Source organism: Alosa alosa, chromosome 23 (genome assembly GCF_017589495.1).
Source record: "Alosa alosa isolate M-15738 ecotype Scorff River chromosome 23, AALO_Geno_1.1, whole genome shotgun sequence".
NCBI lineage: Eukaryota > Metazoa > Chordata > Actinopteri > Clupeiformes > Clupeidae > Alosa > Alosa alosa.
The window spans coordinates 4,454,825-4,472,269 of record NC_063211.1 but is presented as its reverse complement, the minus strand read 5'-3'; the positions used below and the strand labels follow the sequence as shown (position 1 = coordinate 4,472,269).

Sequence of the window (17,445 nt, the reverse complement as noted above, 5' to 3'; positions counted from 1 at the left end):
TGGCTTTATCATAATCCAGCTCCACAGCAGTTACATCACATTATTAGAAACAACCATCTTGCAGGACATCCTTTAGCTATAGATATATAAGCTATTTAGACAAAAATAGTTTATATATAATTTATTTTATATAATATATAATTTATTTTAGACAAAAATAAACTGAAATTTGAACCTAGACAGGTGGATTTTGTCAAGACAAGATTCACTTTGACCGTGTGCTTGTCCTTGTTTAAGTAACAAAATCTAAAGAATAACAACGATGCAAGAGTTCAGAATAGGAAAAAATGGAACCAAAGCACATACTTTTCGCAAATAATTTATTTAGAAAATAGTTTTCAATACAGACATTGAAAAGGTCCAAATGATGTCCCATGGCTGTGAGCAAAAGCTATCTGTAATCATATTTAAAATCTTAATCATACATGTATCAATCATACTGCTTGAATTTCATAATATTTACAAATATAATTATTTCTCAAAACTGTATTTAGCTGGTGTCAGACTAAGAAGAGACTAATGTTGATGTTTAAAATGAAGTTCCTTAGTGTTATCTTCACTCACACAAGCCACAATACTGGAGCTCAAATGTGCAACTGTTGAATGTTTCTGAAGAGTTCTATATATATGAGTTTTTAATAAATAAAGCTCGCTCACTTGTGGACCCTTCTGACCAAGCTCTACTGCTTACGGCATCTGATCTCGTGTCCCTTGAGCTCCTCCCCGATTTGGAGGATCGTGAAGAGCGAGATGACCCTTCTGACCTACGGGACTTGTCTGATCTCTCAGACATCTTTGATCTTACAGATTGGTCAGACTTTGAGGAGCGTCTGGACTTTGACAAATGCCCTGTCTTTTCTGTGATACCGGAAACGGTTGAAAGATTGGTCCTTGACGAAAGTTCAGATACAGAGGACGGTTTCGAGGAGATCTCAGACACTGTAGAGAACACTGTGGAGGCGTTTGGACCATCCTCTTGGACAGGCTGAGGGGGAGCGACCAAGACAGGAGCGCTGCACAAAACACACACATATATAATAGACAGCAGTGTAATTTACATCCCAGATACAGTATTAGTGCTCAGCATAATAATACTGAAGGAACAATCCACAAACGTATTGTGAAAGTTGTGTACAAATGGATTTTACACTGTCAAAGCATATGTCTTAATGCCCTAACTCTGATATGACTCACCACACAGCACTTGAGTAGTGTGTGCTTACCTGTGTGCCAGAGCCTGAATCTTAAAGACTGAGTCCACAGGTGAATGAGTAGTGTGTGCCAGAGCCTAAATCTTAAAGACTGAGTCCACAGGTGAATGAGTAGTTTGTGCTCACCTGTGTGCCAAAGCCTAAATCTTAAAGACTGAGTCCACAGGTGAATGAGTAGTTTGTGCTCACCTGTGTGCCAAAGCCTAAATCTTAAAGACTGAGTCCACAGGTGAATGAGTAGTGTGTGCTCACCTGTATGCCAGAGCCCAAATCTTATAGACTGAGACCAGGTGGAATATACCACCAGCCACGTGGAAAGCAGAGCCAGCCCACCCAAGGAAGAGTGGCGTGCCAAGGTCAAACCTGGAATCATTGGGGGAAAATACAGACGTTTTCATGCTCAGAGAAATATTTGGCACTGGTAGCTGGCCATGCTTATTTAAACATGTCAGTGTAAATGATTTAATCTTACTTTAGCCCATCAAAATTAGGATTGAAGAATTCAGCTGAGACATACACTGCATACACTGCGTAACCAGAGGCCGCTGCAATTCCTGCACAGGAGGGATAAAGTCAGACCCGCTTGTACTGGCTCTCATCCTGGTACTGTCACACACTTGTATAGAACACATTCTAGGATTCCTTGTTCCCCAAATTAGAAGTAGAATACTTGCCAGCAATACAATGGCTGATTCCACCAACAAAGAGAGTTCTGTTCTTCTCCTTGTCTTTGCCGCCAATGTAGGTACACTCCATCCCCAGAAGACTCAGAATGAACCCCAGCATTCCGGTCGTGAGCCCTCCCATGAGAAGGGCCCGGACAATCTGTATGTTGTCTGAATATGAGAGAGCAGTAATATCATCACTACAGTAAAGCATGCCTTAACTTCACTTCATTCTTACATTTTATCTTGCAAATCACTACTGTCTGCTGGACTTTGGAAGACAGAATACAGTGATACTGAGAATTACTAAATGACTGAGAATACCTCTGTCATTAGCACTATAGGCACCATAGGTGACGGCCTGAGGCTTTTTCCAACTCACTTTCTACTGACCAGAGCACAGGGAAGTCATAGCAATTAGTGACCGCGGTAGAGTCTGTGAAGCAAGTCCTCCAGAGACTGGACCAGTACCAGGCTACGTCCATGACTGACATTCCACCCTGGCCGCCGATGGAGGTCACCTTCCAGCCCTCCATGGCCATGGAGCAGGCTATGAAGATCCAGCCCAGGACCGTCAACAGGAAGCCCCAGATTTGCACCACGCGGATCTTCATCCTCTCTGGAAACCGTTTGAGATACACACTCACACTACAAACGAAATGTTGTTATCACCTTCATAGACCTTTTCTACACTTCTCCCTGAATTCCTGCACCTTGCCTGTTCATCACATAAATGAGAGTTTCCCTTAATGGCAAGTTCCACTAAGTGAAGGAAGGGTTGGGTTTCACACCTAAACTTGTTCTCCCACATGTGTGTATGATGAGTATGATAGACATGAGAGCCTATGTGTGCGTTTGTGTGTGTTTATGTGTGTGTGCGATAAGAAGACATGGAGAAAACAAAGAAAAACATGCTAGCTGGTGTGAACCTGAGACCAGGCAGTTTCCCAGAGTCACATTAGCCACTGATGGCCTGAGGAAATGCTTATGTCGGCATCACTGCACCAACATACTGCATCAACACTGGATCACCTCACCTGGGACAGGGGAGCGCAAGTCAAACCAAGTTAACACAACCAGTTCCAGTGAGCCTCTTTATAGTCCGTTGTGCCTGGATGGGCCTGGATGGCAAGAGAAGAAGTATGTTGTAATGGTCTACCTATCTGAAAGGAAATTTCAAAACAAGATCTCCCCTTTGCCAATTCTATTTAATATTTGAGCTCAATTTAACATCAACATAAGATTTTGCCCTTTTTGTTTGTATTTGAACACCTGAGAAACAGCTTTCCTTTCCTCTCTACCTCACTCAGTGGGCTGTTCACAGTGAGACTAGGCCACATGCAGAGCCCTGACATTACTCAACCAACGACCTCTCATTCTCCACTGATGCAAAATATGTGGGTCAAATGCAGAGCCAAGGTCGTGCTGGTTTTAGACATATTACAAAGAGGCCTTATTTTTGCATGCCCCAGGCGTACCTCGCTTATTAATTATATTATGAAGATGCCAATGCTGTCTTTTATCTTCTACTCTTAGTTTTCCTCTAACATTATTAGAAATAAATCCATGTCAGTGTTATTAATGAAAACAAATGAGGGTCTAATGTGATGAAAGACTCCCCTTTTTGATCTGACCTGATCTTAGGGAGTGCAGAAAGAGGGGAAGTCTGTGTCACAACTTTCATTAATCACAGCAAGGTGGACTTTGATGCTACAAAGAAGCATCTCAGTGTGTTGGAGGGCAGCACGTCAACTAATAACATCAGAAGGCCAATAAGATGGGTAAGTAAGTGCAGAGGCTTAAGTAGTCGTAATAATAATAATAAGCTAGGCCTAAAGGTTTTTACAAACTCACTTCAGAAGAAATTACATTTTTACCACCGGTAAAGGCTATCAAGGCCTAAACAACTACAGACAAGGCAAAATTCTCCCAAGATAATGCATTGTCTGCAATCTCTTTGATAAACAATAGGACTGGTCATTAGGAGATTGACACACAAGGGGACACAGCTAGTAATCTCCTTTTAACAAAACATATCATCTTTGCTGATACCTGGTTTTAATAAATTGGTAGGCCTCCCATAAACAAAAAAGAGAAAAAAAGCAGAAACCATGGCATCATGGCAAAACAAGGCCTCTAAAATTGAATGACAGACCTCAATCCCAGCTAGTTTGTAGCAACATCGCCATCTGGCGGCCAGCCTAACTTATTTACCGGGTAGCGCTGAAACGAAAGAAAAATATATATATTGGGAAGAGGCTAGATTGTTATCAAATTATCCTTGAACAGCAACGGCGGGGCACACAATACTTGTTTACGGAAGTGTTGTGAGGGAATGTTTCAGCGCCGTAAGTGATCAGCCGGAGGGAGTGAAACGGAAATGCGTATTGGGTTTCCACTTATCACCAGGTGGAGATGGACGGCTGCTCTTGGGACTTCAGTAATTTCCGAGTCAGTTTTCGAGTAGCCTAGGCAATGGATTGGCTGCAGCACGAGATTTTAAACATACATTGGGGGTGATGTGGCTACACATCTGTCATCAGTTTCCCTGGGTAAATAGCCTAGGCTATAGATCTTTCCTCCCGTCTTTCACTCAGGGTGCGTGGACTTGGACACTTGTTTAAAACCCCTTCACTGATTAGAGCTTCCAAATCAGTTCTCATCTCAGATCTTAGGTCATAGCCTACATTAAGGTAGATTTCAGCAAACATTTATGAAAACAAAAACATGAATTTCATTATAAGGAGTAAGACTTAGGCTACAGAATCTGCATTATTATCCTAGGCCTACTGATGCTCATTTAGTCAGCTTGTGGACAGATATTTGTTCACACATTAACTGAATTGTCATTGGCAACATGTTTATTCGGCTTGCTACAGAATCACTTCATGTTAATGTGCAGTAGGCATTTGATTGTCAGTATGCATTTTGGATAACAAAAAGTCTTATGGGGAGTTTCCATAGGCATTTTACAAAACGCATGAGCATACCTTGGCAAATAATGATCTAAAGCACTCATATTTTCATTCTATATTGATCTACTTTTGCACACAACTTCACAAGACCTGGTGCTATGGCACAGTGCAATTTCAGGCAAAAACTTGACATTTTTATTGAGATCAATGTGGTTAAGTTTGTTGTTTTTGCTGCCAAACTTTTACAACTTTTTTTTATTTTCAATGAAAATCACTTTAATATCAGATAGACTATTGTGTTCCTAGTGTAGTGATGGGACTGAAACTGATACATGCTATATTTCACCTCCAAATATCACAAAGTCTATCATGAATCACACTATCACGGACAGCATGTTGCTGAATCCTTTCTTATAAAAGCTGAAATGGTGTCAGTCCAGCATGCAGCGTTGCAGCACCCCTATGATAGCAAGATAGCATTTGTTCTCTCTCATCTCTGACTTCGGACAATGGAGAGGCTCAATTGTTCTGTACTCATTTGTGAAACAGGAGAACTCCAAAGCAGACGTTGCAGGAATAGCTCTCAGCCTGCTATAGCAGTATGGCTGTGTATACTAGGCAGCCATCAAACGTAGGCGTTTCTCCCAAACTGTCTGGATGTGCCACCCTGGTCCTGGGGGTCCTTTTGGAGGTTGGTGGAGGGGTTGTGCCTTTGGTGTATGGAGATGAAGGAGGCATCTCTGTTGTAGGAGCGCTCAGCGTGTCTGGGAGAGAAGAAGAATGTGCATCAGTGTTCTTACCAACTAAAACAAATAGGCCTATGTGGATATTTGACATGAAAATATGGAAAATATATTTATATTTGCATATACTAGATTCAGGAAGGAACTGTTTACTTGCTTTATATGCTACAATCATTAGTGTAGAATTAATTATCAATTAATTACTAACTGGTCATAGTGGTCATGATTCTCAAATGTAATGATGCAGCATAAGTTGAAATAAAAAGGATCGATATTAAATCATCATCATTACTATTAAAGCAGTAGAGAGCAACAGCAGCAGCAACAATAACAATAATAGTATAGCATTCTTACAGTGGACCTTGTATGATATATTGCACAAGAGCTATTCAGTTTGGCATAGAGTTGGAACATGCGTCAGACTGCAGAAATCAGTGTCTGAGTGACTTACCTCAGACTGAGGCCCTCTGTTAGAGACAGGCAGAAGATTAGGCCTCCTAATATGCAGAGAACAGACCCCCCCCAGCCAATGAACAATGCAGCACCCAGCTCGAATCTGGTGGGATTGAGACAAATGTTAACACCATTGTGAGCACAGTGAGGTTTATTTTGTGTGTTGGGTTGATGTTATTATAGAAAAATACTAACTTTTGGGCGACAAACAAGGGATCAAAAAATTCAGATGTTATCCTGTGTGCGTAGAGAGAACATGCGGCCAAGGAGCAGAGCCCTGCCCAGAAGAAGGTCATCAGAGGCAAAATCTAATGTTACTTTTCACATCCTTTAATAAACTTGGGATGAGTTAAGTGAAGGGTTCACAGACTCCTACAATCATTCAAAGCCAATTTACAAATACCACCATTCAGGATGAAATTGAAGCCGGCCACACTGGCTATCCGGGCCTTTGTTGTTTCAGATCCTCCGATCTTGGTGCATTTCATCCCCACCAAGGCCAGAGTAGCCCCAAAGAAACCCAAACACACGGCAGCTATCATCAAACCACGACACACCTGTATGTACCCTGCAGTAATCAGAGAGAGAAAGACAGAAAAGACAAAAAAGCTTGTTCAGTTTTAAGGTTTCAAAGTTTAAGGACACTCATGTAATTCATTTCAAAGGTGTGTATAGCTTCAGGATAGGCCTACATTAATTTCTCCAAGACATGGGATAATGAGGACATAGAATACACATGTCCCTCCGTAGCAGTCACATATGAAGGAGATTAATCATCAGGCCTATTACTCAATGCCACATGCTCCATACTGTTTACACAACTTCATGTAAAAAATAAACAAACAAATAAACAATACAACAACAGTCTTCATGAGAAATATGTACTGGTTTATATGGATGATTTCTTTTCAGTGAGCTTTCAATTTACAATAATGAATACAACATTCTCATATTTTACCTCTGTGTACTTCCAAAACGTTTGCTTTTCAAGGCCTTTTTAATTGCCAATATATGTAAAATTGTGCATTTATTTTCATGCAATATTTTAAAGTAATAGAATGGTGTACATTAAATTATAGTGTACCAATTGAAGTCTATGAATATTGCCTGACACTAAATAGCCTAAAAAGTTTAGTCTTATCAAAGTCAATATTTCATTATCTAAACTGGAGCATGTGTCTAAATATGTTTCTCAAAAGATACTGTTATGTCACTGTGGAAACAATCAAATGATTTATTTATTGAGTTGTTCAGGTTTTTCCTTCCTACTCTGATTATTCAGTAAAATAAAGACTATTTGTTGTTTTGATTCGTCATTAGCCCATAAAAAGAAATATAATGATCTGGAATCTGCTTGCTAAAATACTGCAAACTATAAATTCACACTCAATTGCAAATCTACTGTAGACATTCAATGGCAGCCATAATAAATAAAAAATAAATTAACAGACCGTCTAATGCAAGCATGGAAGGGAAGTCTTTGCAGTTGGAGACCCCTGTTGAGTCAGTCACGCATGTCTTCCACAGATTTGACCAGAACGTTGCAGTTGTGATGACCGTCCCATCCACGGAGGAAACTTTCCAGTAGTCTGTAGCAACAGTAGAGGCTGTGAGTACCCATCCAGATATAGTCAACAGAAAGGCCATGATCTCGGTCATCATATTACTCATTTTGTTCAGGCTCAAACGTTGGCAAATATTCTCAGTGTGCTGACTTCACCTGACTTAGTTAAGTTATAGCAAAAGAGTGGCACTGTTGCACAGGATATGGAGCTGCCGTGTCTTATCTGCAGGAGGGGGAGGGAGAGCCCCTGGCAGCACTCTTGGCTGACCAATGGTCTTTTATTCCACACTGAATAGCCATCAACTCATTGCTCTATCACACATATACACCCACACACACAGACTGACCACATCACTCTGCAGGGATTATGAATGACGCTCGGGGGCGATGAGTCTTATCAAGACGATCTGGCGAGTTAGAGAGCGGGACGTCATGGAGAAGTGAAGAGTCTCACTAGCGGAGAAGAAGATGTGCAGAGAAAAGAGGCCAAGGTGGAGGTAAATTATGCCATTAAAGTTAGATGAGAGCTCCACCTATTGGTCAAAATTCATAGGAGAGACATGGGCGGATTATGAACTTTGGGGCCCCTGGGCCCAGATGTATTAAGGGCCCCCCATTTATTGTCGTATATGTGTGTGTGTGTGGGGGATTTTTAATTTGTTTGATGTGATTTCCTGTATTCTGGTGCATTTTGGGGATGGTCAATACTAAATTCAATCAGATTCATAGCCTACATCCTGATTTGTTGATATTGAGGCAATGATTCTATGCAAAGGCTTGGGCTTCAGGGCCCCCTGACCCCTTGGGCCCCTGGGCCTGGGCCCAGTAGGCCCGTGCAGTAATCCATCCCTGAGGAGAGGTTGCCTCACATGTGATAGACTGTGGTAGAGACTGGCGCAGTTTTAGTCATTAGTCATGTTGGAACACATTCATTTCTGGTAATGGAGCTTTGGTGTTGAAAATTAGAGCCCCCAAGACATGTTGTAGCCTAAACTGTAGTCTTATAGTTTGTTGGAAATTCGTACATTTATTATTTTAACTTTTACCTGTCACCCTTTTTTTTGTGTATGTTCTTTTCATGAATTCATTTTGTGTATATACGAAATTTATTTGTTAAGAAGTGGAAATGATGACACCTACTGTCTCTTTTGTGTACTAGCACTTGTAACCTCAACACCTTAGTTGCCAGATGGAGGCTTTTGATTGGTGGACTGCTAGTTCATAAGAAACTGTTCTTGTTTGATATCTGCTTAACTCCCAGAAGAAGGCATGTAGCCGAAACGCGTTGGAGTTTTTTAGAAGGTTAACTTGACCAAGTCATGATAATAAAGGCTTTTTAACTTTTTCAATAGAGACTGCCTTGGAGTTTCTTGATTCTTGACATGTTGTAGCCTAGTTTAAAATTCCTGTTTAGAATTTTTCATTAAGTGATAGTAGTCAAAGGCTAGTGATTTGGACATACACCACTGCTAGGTTGAGCTTCCTATTGGGATGTGCTCTTTAGAACATTGGTTCCCAAAGACTGGGTCGCGACCCACGGGTGCGCCGCAGGAGATTTTATTTGGGTCGCCAGCACAATTTGTGTTGTGTAATAGGCCTAGCTTATACCATTTAACCAGGAAAGCTATCAGTTCTATTTCATAGTTACAGACCGCCAGAGGCGATGAAAACATAGTGGAAGATATCATGCGCTCGCGCATTGGCTACGAGAACTTATTGATTGGTTGTCATCTGGTGACATCATGACGCTACAATATATAAGCCTACAGATTCGTCATGATCTTTCTCTTTTTCATTCTAGCCTGGCTGAGAACTGTTTTTTTTACTTGAACTTGGGTTGAGTAGTACATGCTCCCCCATTAGCTGTTGTTTGTCAACACAATCGGATTCGGAATCTTCGCGTCTCCCGACCGATAGCCTACCCTCGGCTTCCAGGATCTGGTCGGAGACATTAACGTTACTGGCTTGTGGATATAGCAGTGACTGAACTCTTCTCTGGTAAGTACACTATTTCTGCCAGCGAGTACCTATTGGTATCCAGAGTTCCCTCGCTTGGTATTTCACTGCTATTCCCAACGAATACCCTTGGTGTCCAGGGTCACTTCGTTTGTTGACAGTAGTAGCTAACTTACGACCAGTGCTAGCTGCTACGAAGGTGAGTAAGCTACATTATCGGGCAAGCCAACAATTACTTCTATTCCAACGAACACCCTTGGTTTCCAGGGTTCCTTTGTTGGTGTAGATAATAGCTCGCAGCTATTTACATCTGCTATTCGTTGCTAGCCCCGCCTAGCTACAGTGGATATTGTGAATTAACGTTAGCTCGACTCTTGATTACCCGCCGTGTCAGCGTTGAACCTCCGTGACATGGAGCACTCTGCTTTTTGCACACAATGCTTTGCCGGAATGGACATGTTGGATGGCTATGAGTGTAGCATGATGCCCCTTGAACAATGGCAAATCCGGTTGTCGGTTGCCTATCCAAAGGCATCGGAGATTTCGCTTAAAGCTGCAGGCAATATGCATGGTGTCAAACGTAAACATTCATGAAGACCTGGAACAATCGACATCCAAGCGCAGATCTTCATCTGCTAAGTTAGAAAAGCGAATGGATGAGCTTGCTACTACTGTTCTGAAATTGCAGGCACTCCTATCGTGTCATCAAAGCCACTGAGGACCACACCGATCAGACTGGCGGTGTAGCACAGCATAGTACCCACACTCTCCCATTGCTTAATGATTCCTTTCACCGGCAGCCACAAGAAGTGGATGTTATGTCGGTGGCAGCCTCAGAATCTCTCTTTATTGATCCCAATGGTCAGCCACCCACTGACACACCTCTAACACCATCACAGCGGTCCTCATTGCACTCAGCGAGTGGCAGTGAGTATGAAAGTGACACATCTTCTGTACACTTATCAATCCGTGACAACATCAAAATGGCGCTTGCCAGGTTGAAACTGGACTTGCCTCAGGCCCCAGTGGGCCCTACCAACCTCCTGTGCCGCTCAGTGCCAGGGCCAAAGGACGTGCACGTGCCTCACTGCAAAGACTTCACTGAAGTTGTGTCTTCAGCATTTCAGTCAGCTTTGATCGTGCTGCTCGCACGTTGGCGGCCATGAGCGCGCCAGATACCATCGGTCTTGGATCAATGCCGGCATTGGAGCCCTGTGTAGCCTCTCTCATCGTGTCACCCGATGAAGCCCTACGCCAGGATGTGCGATGCCCCAACAAGGAATGCAGGCGCACTGATGGCATGCTGGTTAAAACCTACAACACGGTTGCAAGACATGGACATGTGGGCAACTCAATGGGGCATTTGCTCCTGGCCTTACATTCTACTTTGGACACAGCCACTCCAGACGTTGCTACGTCTGGTCTGCTTGATGTCTCTCTACAGGCACTTGGTGCAATGGCCAGTGAATGCGGGTGAGCTCTGGGTCTCCTTGTCCATGCGAGACGACAGGTCTGGCTAGCACAGTCACCCTTGCCAGAAGTGTGTCAGAACAACTTGCGCCAGTTACCGCTGTTGCCTGGCCACCTGTTTGGGCCAGCTGTGCAGGAGGCATTGGAAAGGAGGACGCGAGTCGCGTTCGCAACATGTTCAGCGCTGGCCGCCCTTCAAGGAGCCACAGGTAGCCATATCAGCACCCCACCAGATGCCTACTAAGCGGCGTGCACCAATGCACAATCTTGGCCGGCACCCCTATGGCCAACACCGCAGGTCCGCCCTGCCGCCACCCCGTGCAGCTATGGGCGCACAACCACAACCACCGCCTGCAAGGCAGCCGCCTTTTCGGCGCCCCCCCCAAGGCCAATGAATCCATAGGTAGACGCTACTGACTGCTCAAGGTCGGTGGTGGTTTGTTTTTCAACACTTCAGCTGCAACGCTGGAGGGCAATAACAACAAACAGTTGGCTTCTCGAGACTCTCAAGAAGGGCTACGCCTGCAGTTTTAGCCCGCCCGACCTACACCGCGGTGTTCATGTTAAGTCCCACTATAGTGAAGGACCCTCTTCAGTTCTTGCCCTTACTGCGGGAAGTTCAGCAGCTGTTGCAGAAGGGTGTGATAGAGAAGTAGACCCTCAGGTTCATGTGGAAGGATTCTACTCCCATTATTTTCTGGTTCCAAAAAAAAGATGGGGGTTCAGACCCATCCTGGATTTGAGGCGCTTGAACATGTTCCTCAAAGCTTGCCGTTCGCATGTTCGCGAACAGCAGATGTGATTCGAGCCATAGAACCAGGTGCATGGTTCATCGCAATAGATTTAGAGGAAGTAGACCCTCAGGTTCATGTGGAAGGATTCTACTCCAAAAAAGGATGGGGGGTTCAGACCCATCCTGGATTTGAGACGCTTGAACATGTTCCTCAAGCGCTTGCCGTTCCGCATGTTGCGAACAGCAGGTGTGATTCGAGCCATAGAACCAGGTGCATGGTTCATCGCAATAGATTTAGAGGAAGTAGACCCTCAGGTTCATGTGGAAGGATTCTACTCCAAAAAAGGATGGGGGGTTCAGACCCATCCTGGATTTGAGACGCTTGAACATGTTCCTCAAGCGCTTGCGCACAGCAGATGTGATTCGAGCCATAGAACCAGGGGCATGGTTCATCGCAATAGATTTAGAGGAAGTAGACCCTCAGGTTCATGTGGAAGGATTCTACTCCAAAAAAAAGGATGGGGGTTCAGACCCATCCTGGATTTGAGAACTTGAACATGTTCCTCAAGCTTGCCGTTCCGCATGTTCGCGAACAGCAGATGTGATTCGCAAAAGCATAGAACCAGGTGCATGGTTCATCATGAATAGATTTAGAGGGAAGTAGACCCTCAGGTTCATGTGGAAGGATTCTACTCCAAAAAGGATGGGGGTTCAGACCCATCCTGGATTTGAGACAGCTTGAACATGTTCCTCAAAACTTGCCGTTCCGCATGTTGCGAACAGCAGATGTGATTCGAGCCATAGAACCAGGTGCATGGTTCATCGCAATAGATTTAGAGGAAGTAGACCCTCAGGTTCATGTGGAAGGATTCTACTCCAAAAAAGGATGGGGGGTTCAGACCCATCCTGGATTTGAGACGCTTGAACATGTTCCTCAAAGCTTGCCGTTCAAGATGTTGCGAACAGCAGATGTGATTCGAGCCATAGAACCAGGTGCATGGTTCATCGCAATAGATTTTAGAGGAAGTAGACCCTCAGGTTCATGTGGAAGGATTCTACTCCAAAAAGGATGGGGGTTCAGACCCATCCTGGATTTGAGACAGCTTGAACATGTTCCTCAAAGCTTGCGTTCCGCGTATTGCGAACAGCAGATGTGATTCGAGCCATAGAACCAGGTGCATGGTTCATCGCAATAGATTTAGAGGAAGTAGACCCTCAGGTTCATGTGGAAGGATTCTACTCCAAAAAAGGATGGGGGGTTCAGACCCATCCTGGATTTGAGCAGCTTGAACATGTTCCTCAAAACGCTATAACAGCAGATGTGATTCGAGCCATAGAACAAGGTGCATGGTTCATCACAATAGATTTAGAGGAAGTAGACCCTCAGGTTCATGTGGAAGGATTCTACTCCAAAAAAGGATGGGGGGTTCAGACCCATCCTGGATTTGAGACGCTTGAACATGTTCCTCAAGCGCTTGCCGTTCCGCATGTTGCGAACAGCAGATGTGATTCGAGCCATAGAACCAGGTGCATGGTTCATCGCAATAGATTTAGAGGAAGTAGACCCTCAGGTTCATGTGGAAGGATTCTACTCCAAAAAAGGATGGGGGGTTCAGACCCATCCTGGATTTGAGACAGCTTGAACATGTTCCTCAAGCTTGGCACAGCAGCAGATGTGATTCGAGCCATAGAACCAGGTGCATGGTTCATCGCTTAATAGATTTTAGAGGAAGTAGACCCTCAGGTTCATGTGGAAGGATTCTACTCCAAAAAAGGATGGGGGGTTCAGACCCATCCTGGATTTGAGACGCTTGAACATGTTCCTCAAGCGCTTGCGAACAGCAGATGTGATTCGAGCCATAGAACAAGGTGCATGGTTCATCACAATAGATTTAGAGGAAGTAGACCCTCAGGTTCATGTGGAAGGATTCTACTCCAAAAAAGGATGGGGGGTTCAGACCCATCCTGGATTTGAGACGCTTGAACATGTTCCTCAAGCGCTTGCCATTCCGCATGTTGCGAACAGCAGATGTGATTCGAGCCATAGAACCAGGTGCATGGTTCATCGCAATAGATTTAGAGGAAGTAGACCCTCAGGTTCATGTGGGAAGGATTCTACTCCAAAAAAGGATGGGGGTTCAGACCCATCCTGATTTGAGACGCTTGAACATGTTCCTCAAGCGCTTGCGCACAGCAGATGTGATTCGAGCCATAGAACCAGGTGCATGGTTCATCACAATAGATTTAGAGGAAGTAGACCCTCAGGTTCATGTGGAAGGATTCTACTCCAAAAAAGGATGGGGGGTTCAGACCCATCCTGGATTTGAGACGCTTGAACATGTTCCTCAAGCGCTTGCGCACAGCAGATGTGATTCGATCCATAGAACCAGGGGCATGGTTCATCACAATAGATTTAGAGGAAGTAGACCCTCAGGTTCATGACAAGCGCTTGCGCACAGCAGATGTGATTCGAGCCATAGAACCAGGGGCATGGTTCATCACAATAGATTTAGAGGAAGTAGACCCTCAGGTTCATGACAAGCGCTTGCGCACAGCAGATGTGATTCGAGCCATAGAACCAGGTGCATGGTTCATCACAATAGATTTAGAGGAGGCCTATATTCATGTGCCCATTGGGGTGAAGCACCGGCAGTTTCTTCGGTTCAGTTTTCTGCAAAAAAACGATCAGTTCAGAGAGTACTCCCCTTGAGGAGCTTTCTCTTGCCCCGTCTCTTACAAAAGTTCATCCAGGTGGCTCTAGAACCCTTACAACAGGAAGGCATCTTAGTGCTACCCGCATGGGACGACTGGCTACTGTGTGCAGCAACCTCAGAGCAGGCGACAGCCAATGCCAATCGCCTTTTACGCCATGTCACAGCCCTAGGCCTCAGGGTCAATTGGGAGAAAAAGTTGCCTCGTTCCTTCCCAATTGGTGAATTTTGTGGGCATGCACCTGGATTCCAGGACAATGCGGTGGGCTCACCAGAACCAGACTGATTCAATTCAACATGCCCTTACAAGAATCCGCAGACAGGATGCAGGATACCTTATCCTTCAACTACTGAGACTGGCAGGACTGCTCACAGCAGCAAAACGCAGTCATTCAGCTGGGACTACTGCACTTACGACCTTTCAACGGTGGCTGATTATGCCACGCCTGTCTGCATGCAATGTTCAAGCAGACCTTGGCACGAAGTGACAGAAAGTTGCAGCTCATGTCTAATCCGCTGGCGTCGGGAGGACTTCCTGCTGTCCGGAGTGACTATGGGCCCATCTCCTGCACGCAGGGAGGTAATCACGACGGACCCCTCATGGGCTGGGGCGCCGTGTGGCAGCATCGAGGAGTGAGCGGTCAGTGGGGTCCTCACATGAAACGATGCCATGTCAACTTTCTGGAATTACAGGCAGTCTTCCTGACTCTGAAACATTTCGAGCATGTTCTGGTGGGAAAGCATGTATTGGTCAGGACCGACAACATCTCAGTGGTGTTTCATATAAATCATCAGGGCGGCACGAGGTCCCTCCCCTCCCTTCAGCTGACACTGGCACTTCTGACTTGGGCGGAGACACGATTTCTCTCTCTGCGTGCGAGACACCTTCCCGGCCGCCTCAACACTGTGGCAGACACTCTGTCCCGGGGGGGCCCGAGGCCAGCGGATTGGTGTTTACACAAAGGGGTGGTGAAAATGATCTGGAACACTTACGGTGCAGCAGCAGTGGACCTGTTCGCCTCGAAACAGACCACACACTGTCCCCTGTGGTATGGGGAACAATTAGAGTCTCTAGGCAGGGATGCTCTGGCCCCACGAAAAATGGCTAACCTCCTGCTTTATGCCTTCCCTCCGATACCACTGATCTGGGCAGTGTTGAGTCGTGTCCAGGAAACAGGCCACAGGGTGCTTTTGATAGCTCCCAGGTGGCCGAGCATGCCATGGTTTCACTTGTTGCAAAAGTTAACAATGGGACCACCGAGTCCTCTACCCTTGAGGAAGGACTTATTGTCTCAGATGGAGGGTTCTCTGTGGCACCCCTGCCCGGACAGGCTAAAACTTTGGGTCTGGCCACTAAGGGGAACCAGAGCATCATGGATTGTTCAGAAGGGGTTCGACACACTGTTCTAAATGCTCGTGCTCAGTCCACGAGGGTAATGTATGCTAGCAGGTGAAAGCTTTTCAGTGCTTGGTGCGCGGCTCACAATCTAAGGTGCGCATTAAAACGTTATCTTTTAGGTAACTTTCCACGCTGATGGTGCTCAAAATGCAACACAACTGTGTTCAAAGCAGGATGAGGAAAACCTGAGGTTGTGTGTTTGTACAAAACTGAGCGAGAATTTTATAGCTTTGACAATATTTAACATTGTTTAATGTGTAATTGAGAGTTGTGGGAAACTGAGTCAGTGCATCACCAATCCCTGTAATAGTAGTGGTAGTAGGCCAGACGCTATTACGTATAGGCTACATATGGCAGTGTAGAATGGTTAGGGGGGGCATATAAAAGTTTGAGAACCTGTGGCCTAAAACAATATTGGTGGTTGCATGTTAGATCTGAAGTGAAATGGGTCGCGATGGTCTGTCATTTTTAAAAAGTGGGTCCCCAGAAAAAAAGTTTGGGAAAAACTGCTTTAGAACGAATTATTATGACCGGCGAAGTGAAGCAGTCATATAGGGATTGTCAACGTTTTTTTAATTCTTTTTTTTTTTTTTTTTTTCACATCTACTTCCTGAAATTTTGGTCAACGATACCCGGGACACCGAAACACCGGGGCACATGAAATTTGGTGGGTATGTAGCCCTACTAGACTTTTACGGAAAAATTTAGTTTGGTCCCCGAAGAAATTTTTATGGTATGTTGGTCTCAAGGGCCCACATCAACCTAGCCCATAATCACTCATTTGTGTTTTGCACCCCCCCCCTGTAAAACTGAAAATGCAATATCATTCTGCTTTAATCGCCCCAAGTTCAGTTAAGATGTTCAGAACTGCACCAAATTTTATGTGTATGATTAACCTGACATTCTCTGGGGGTATGCCAAGTTTTGTAGAATTTCATTTATGGGGGGGTCTAAAAAAATTAAGTTATGTGTACATTTAGTGACTGTACACTCATTGGCCTGTAGATGGTGGTGCACACATATACACACGCACACACACACACAGGCACGCACATACTATCGGTATCGGCAATTAGAACAGCCGATACATAATTACAAATTCAGCAGGATTAAAGGAAAACCAAATATTCATCATCATTTGACTGCATTTCCAGTATTGGCGTTAGTAGTCGTTTGCCCACCAGATGGCGCATCGTTGCAGTGAGACGTAATTTTGTTGGAAGTTAATTTAAAGTGGATTGGAAAGACAAGGACAACACTGTAGTTTACTGCAGAGAACGTCTAATAACGGTAGGATGATTTCCACATTAAATGTAATTCCCATTTCTTCTTGAAGCCGAAATAAATCTGAGAATGTTTATCGGACATGCTTGGTTTTTACTGCAGGTAGGCTATGTTAATCTTGTAAGTTATAGCCTAGGAGGTAGGTAAAATAATGTTACCGTTAGCATTGGTTGAGTGATGGAGGCCAATTTGATTATGTATTTGTAGAAAACCATAAATGCGGTTATAGGCTACCAAGCAAACTGATAACAGCACTAATTCTATCTTTCGACTGTCATTCCATTCTCTTATGACCATAACCTAGGAGGACTAGCAGGAGCTAAGTGAGTTAGCCACAACAC

The 17,445-nt window shown here is 44.5% G+C and overlaps 2 protein-coding genes across 2 annotated transcripts; both read right to left on the bottom strand.

Moving 5' to 3' along the window:
- Positions 1-368: 368 nt before the first annotated feature.
- On the bottom strand, positions 369-2,580 carry cldn10e (claudin 10e). The gene is made up of 5 exons (XM_048235303.1): positions 2,259-2,580; positions 1,886-2,047; positions 1,684-1,765; positions 1,464-1,574; positions 369-1,013 (listed from the first exon to the last, which is right to left on the bottom strand). Exons 1-5 carry the CDS (start codon positions 2,488-2,490, stop codon positions 620-622), a joined length of 981 nt encoding a protein of 326 aa, XP_048091260.1. The 5' UTR covers positions 2,491-2,580; the 3' UTR covers positions 369-619.
- A 2,518-nt stretch (positions 2,581-5,098) lies between these two features.
- On the bottom strand, positions 5,099-8,048 carry cldn10a (claudin 10a). Its single transcript, XM_048235016.1, has 5 exons — positions 7,439-8,048; positions 6,394-6,555; positions 6,183-6,264; positions 5,986-6,090; positions 5,099-5,555 (listed from the first exon to the last, which is right to left on the bottom strand). The coding sequence occupies exons 1-5, from the start codon at positions 7,656-7,658 to the stop codon at positions 5,417-5,419; spliced, it is 708 nt and encodes a 235-aa protein (XP_048090973.1). The 5' UTR covers positions 7,659-8,048; the 3' UTR covers positions 5,099-5,416.
- Between the last annotated feature and the right edge of the window lie 9,397 nt (positions 8,049-17,445).

Bases quoted from the DNA above. Each gene is read 5' to 3' on its own strand.
- cldn10e (XM_048235303.1), bottom strand. From the start codon at position 2,490: ATGAAGATCCGCGTGGTGCAAATCTGGGGCTTCCTGTTGACGGTCCTG. The intron at 1,575-1,683 runs GTAAGATTAAAT...CAATGATTCCAG, and splicing joins CCTAATTTTGATGGGCTAAA to GTTTGACCTTGGCACGCCAC. The intron at 1,014-1,463 runs GTGAGCACACAC...TGTTTTGTGCAG, and splicing joins ATTTGGGCTCTGGCATACAG to CGCTCCTGTCTTGGTCGCTC.
- cldn10a (XM_048235016.1), bottom strand. From the start codon at position 7,658: ATGAGTAATATGATGACCGAGATCATGGCCTTTCTGTTGACTATATCT. The intron at 6,265-6,393 runs GTGGTATTTGTA...TCTTCTGGGCAG, and splicing joins CTTCAATTTCATCCTGAATG to GGCTCTGCTCCTTGGCCGCA. The intron at 5,556-5,985 runs GTAAGTCACTCA...CTTCTCTCCCAG, and splicing joins ACAGAGGGCCTCAGTCTGAG to ACACGCTGAGCGCTCCTACA.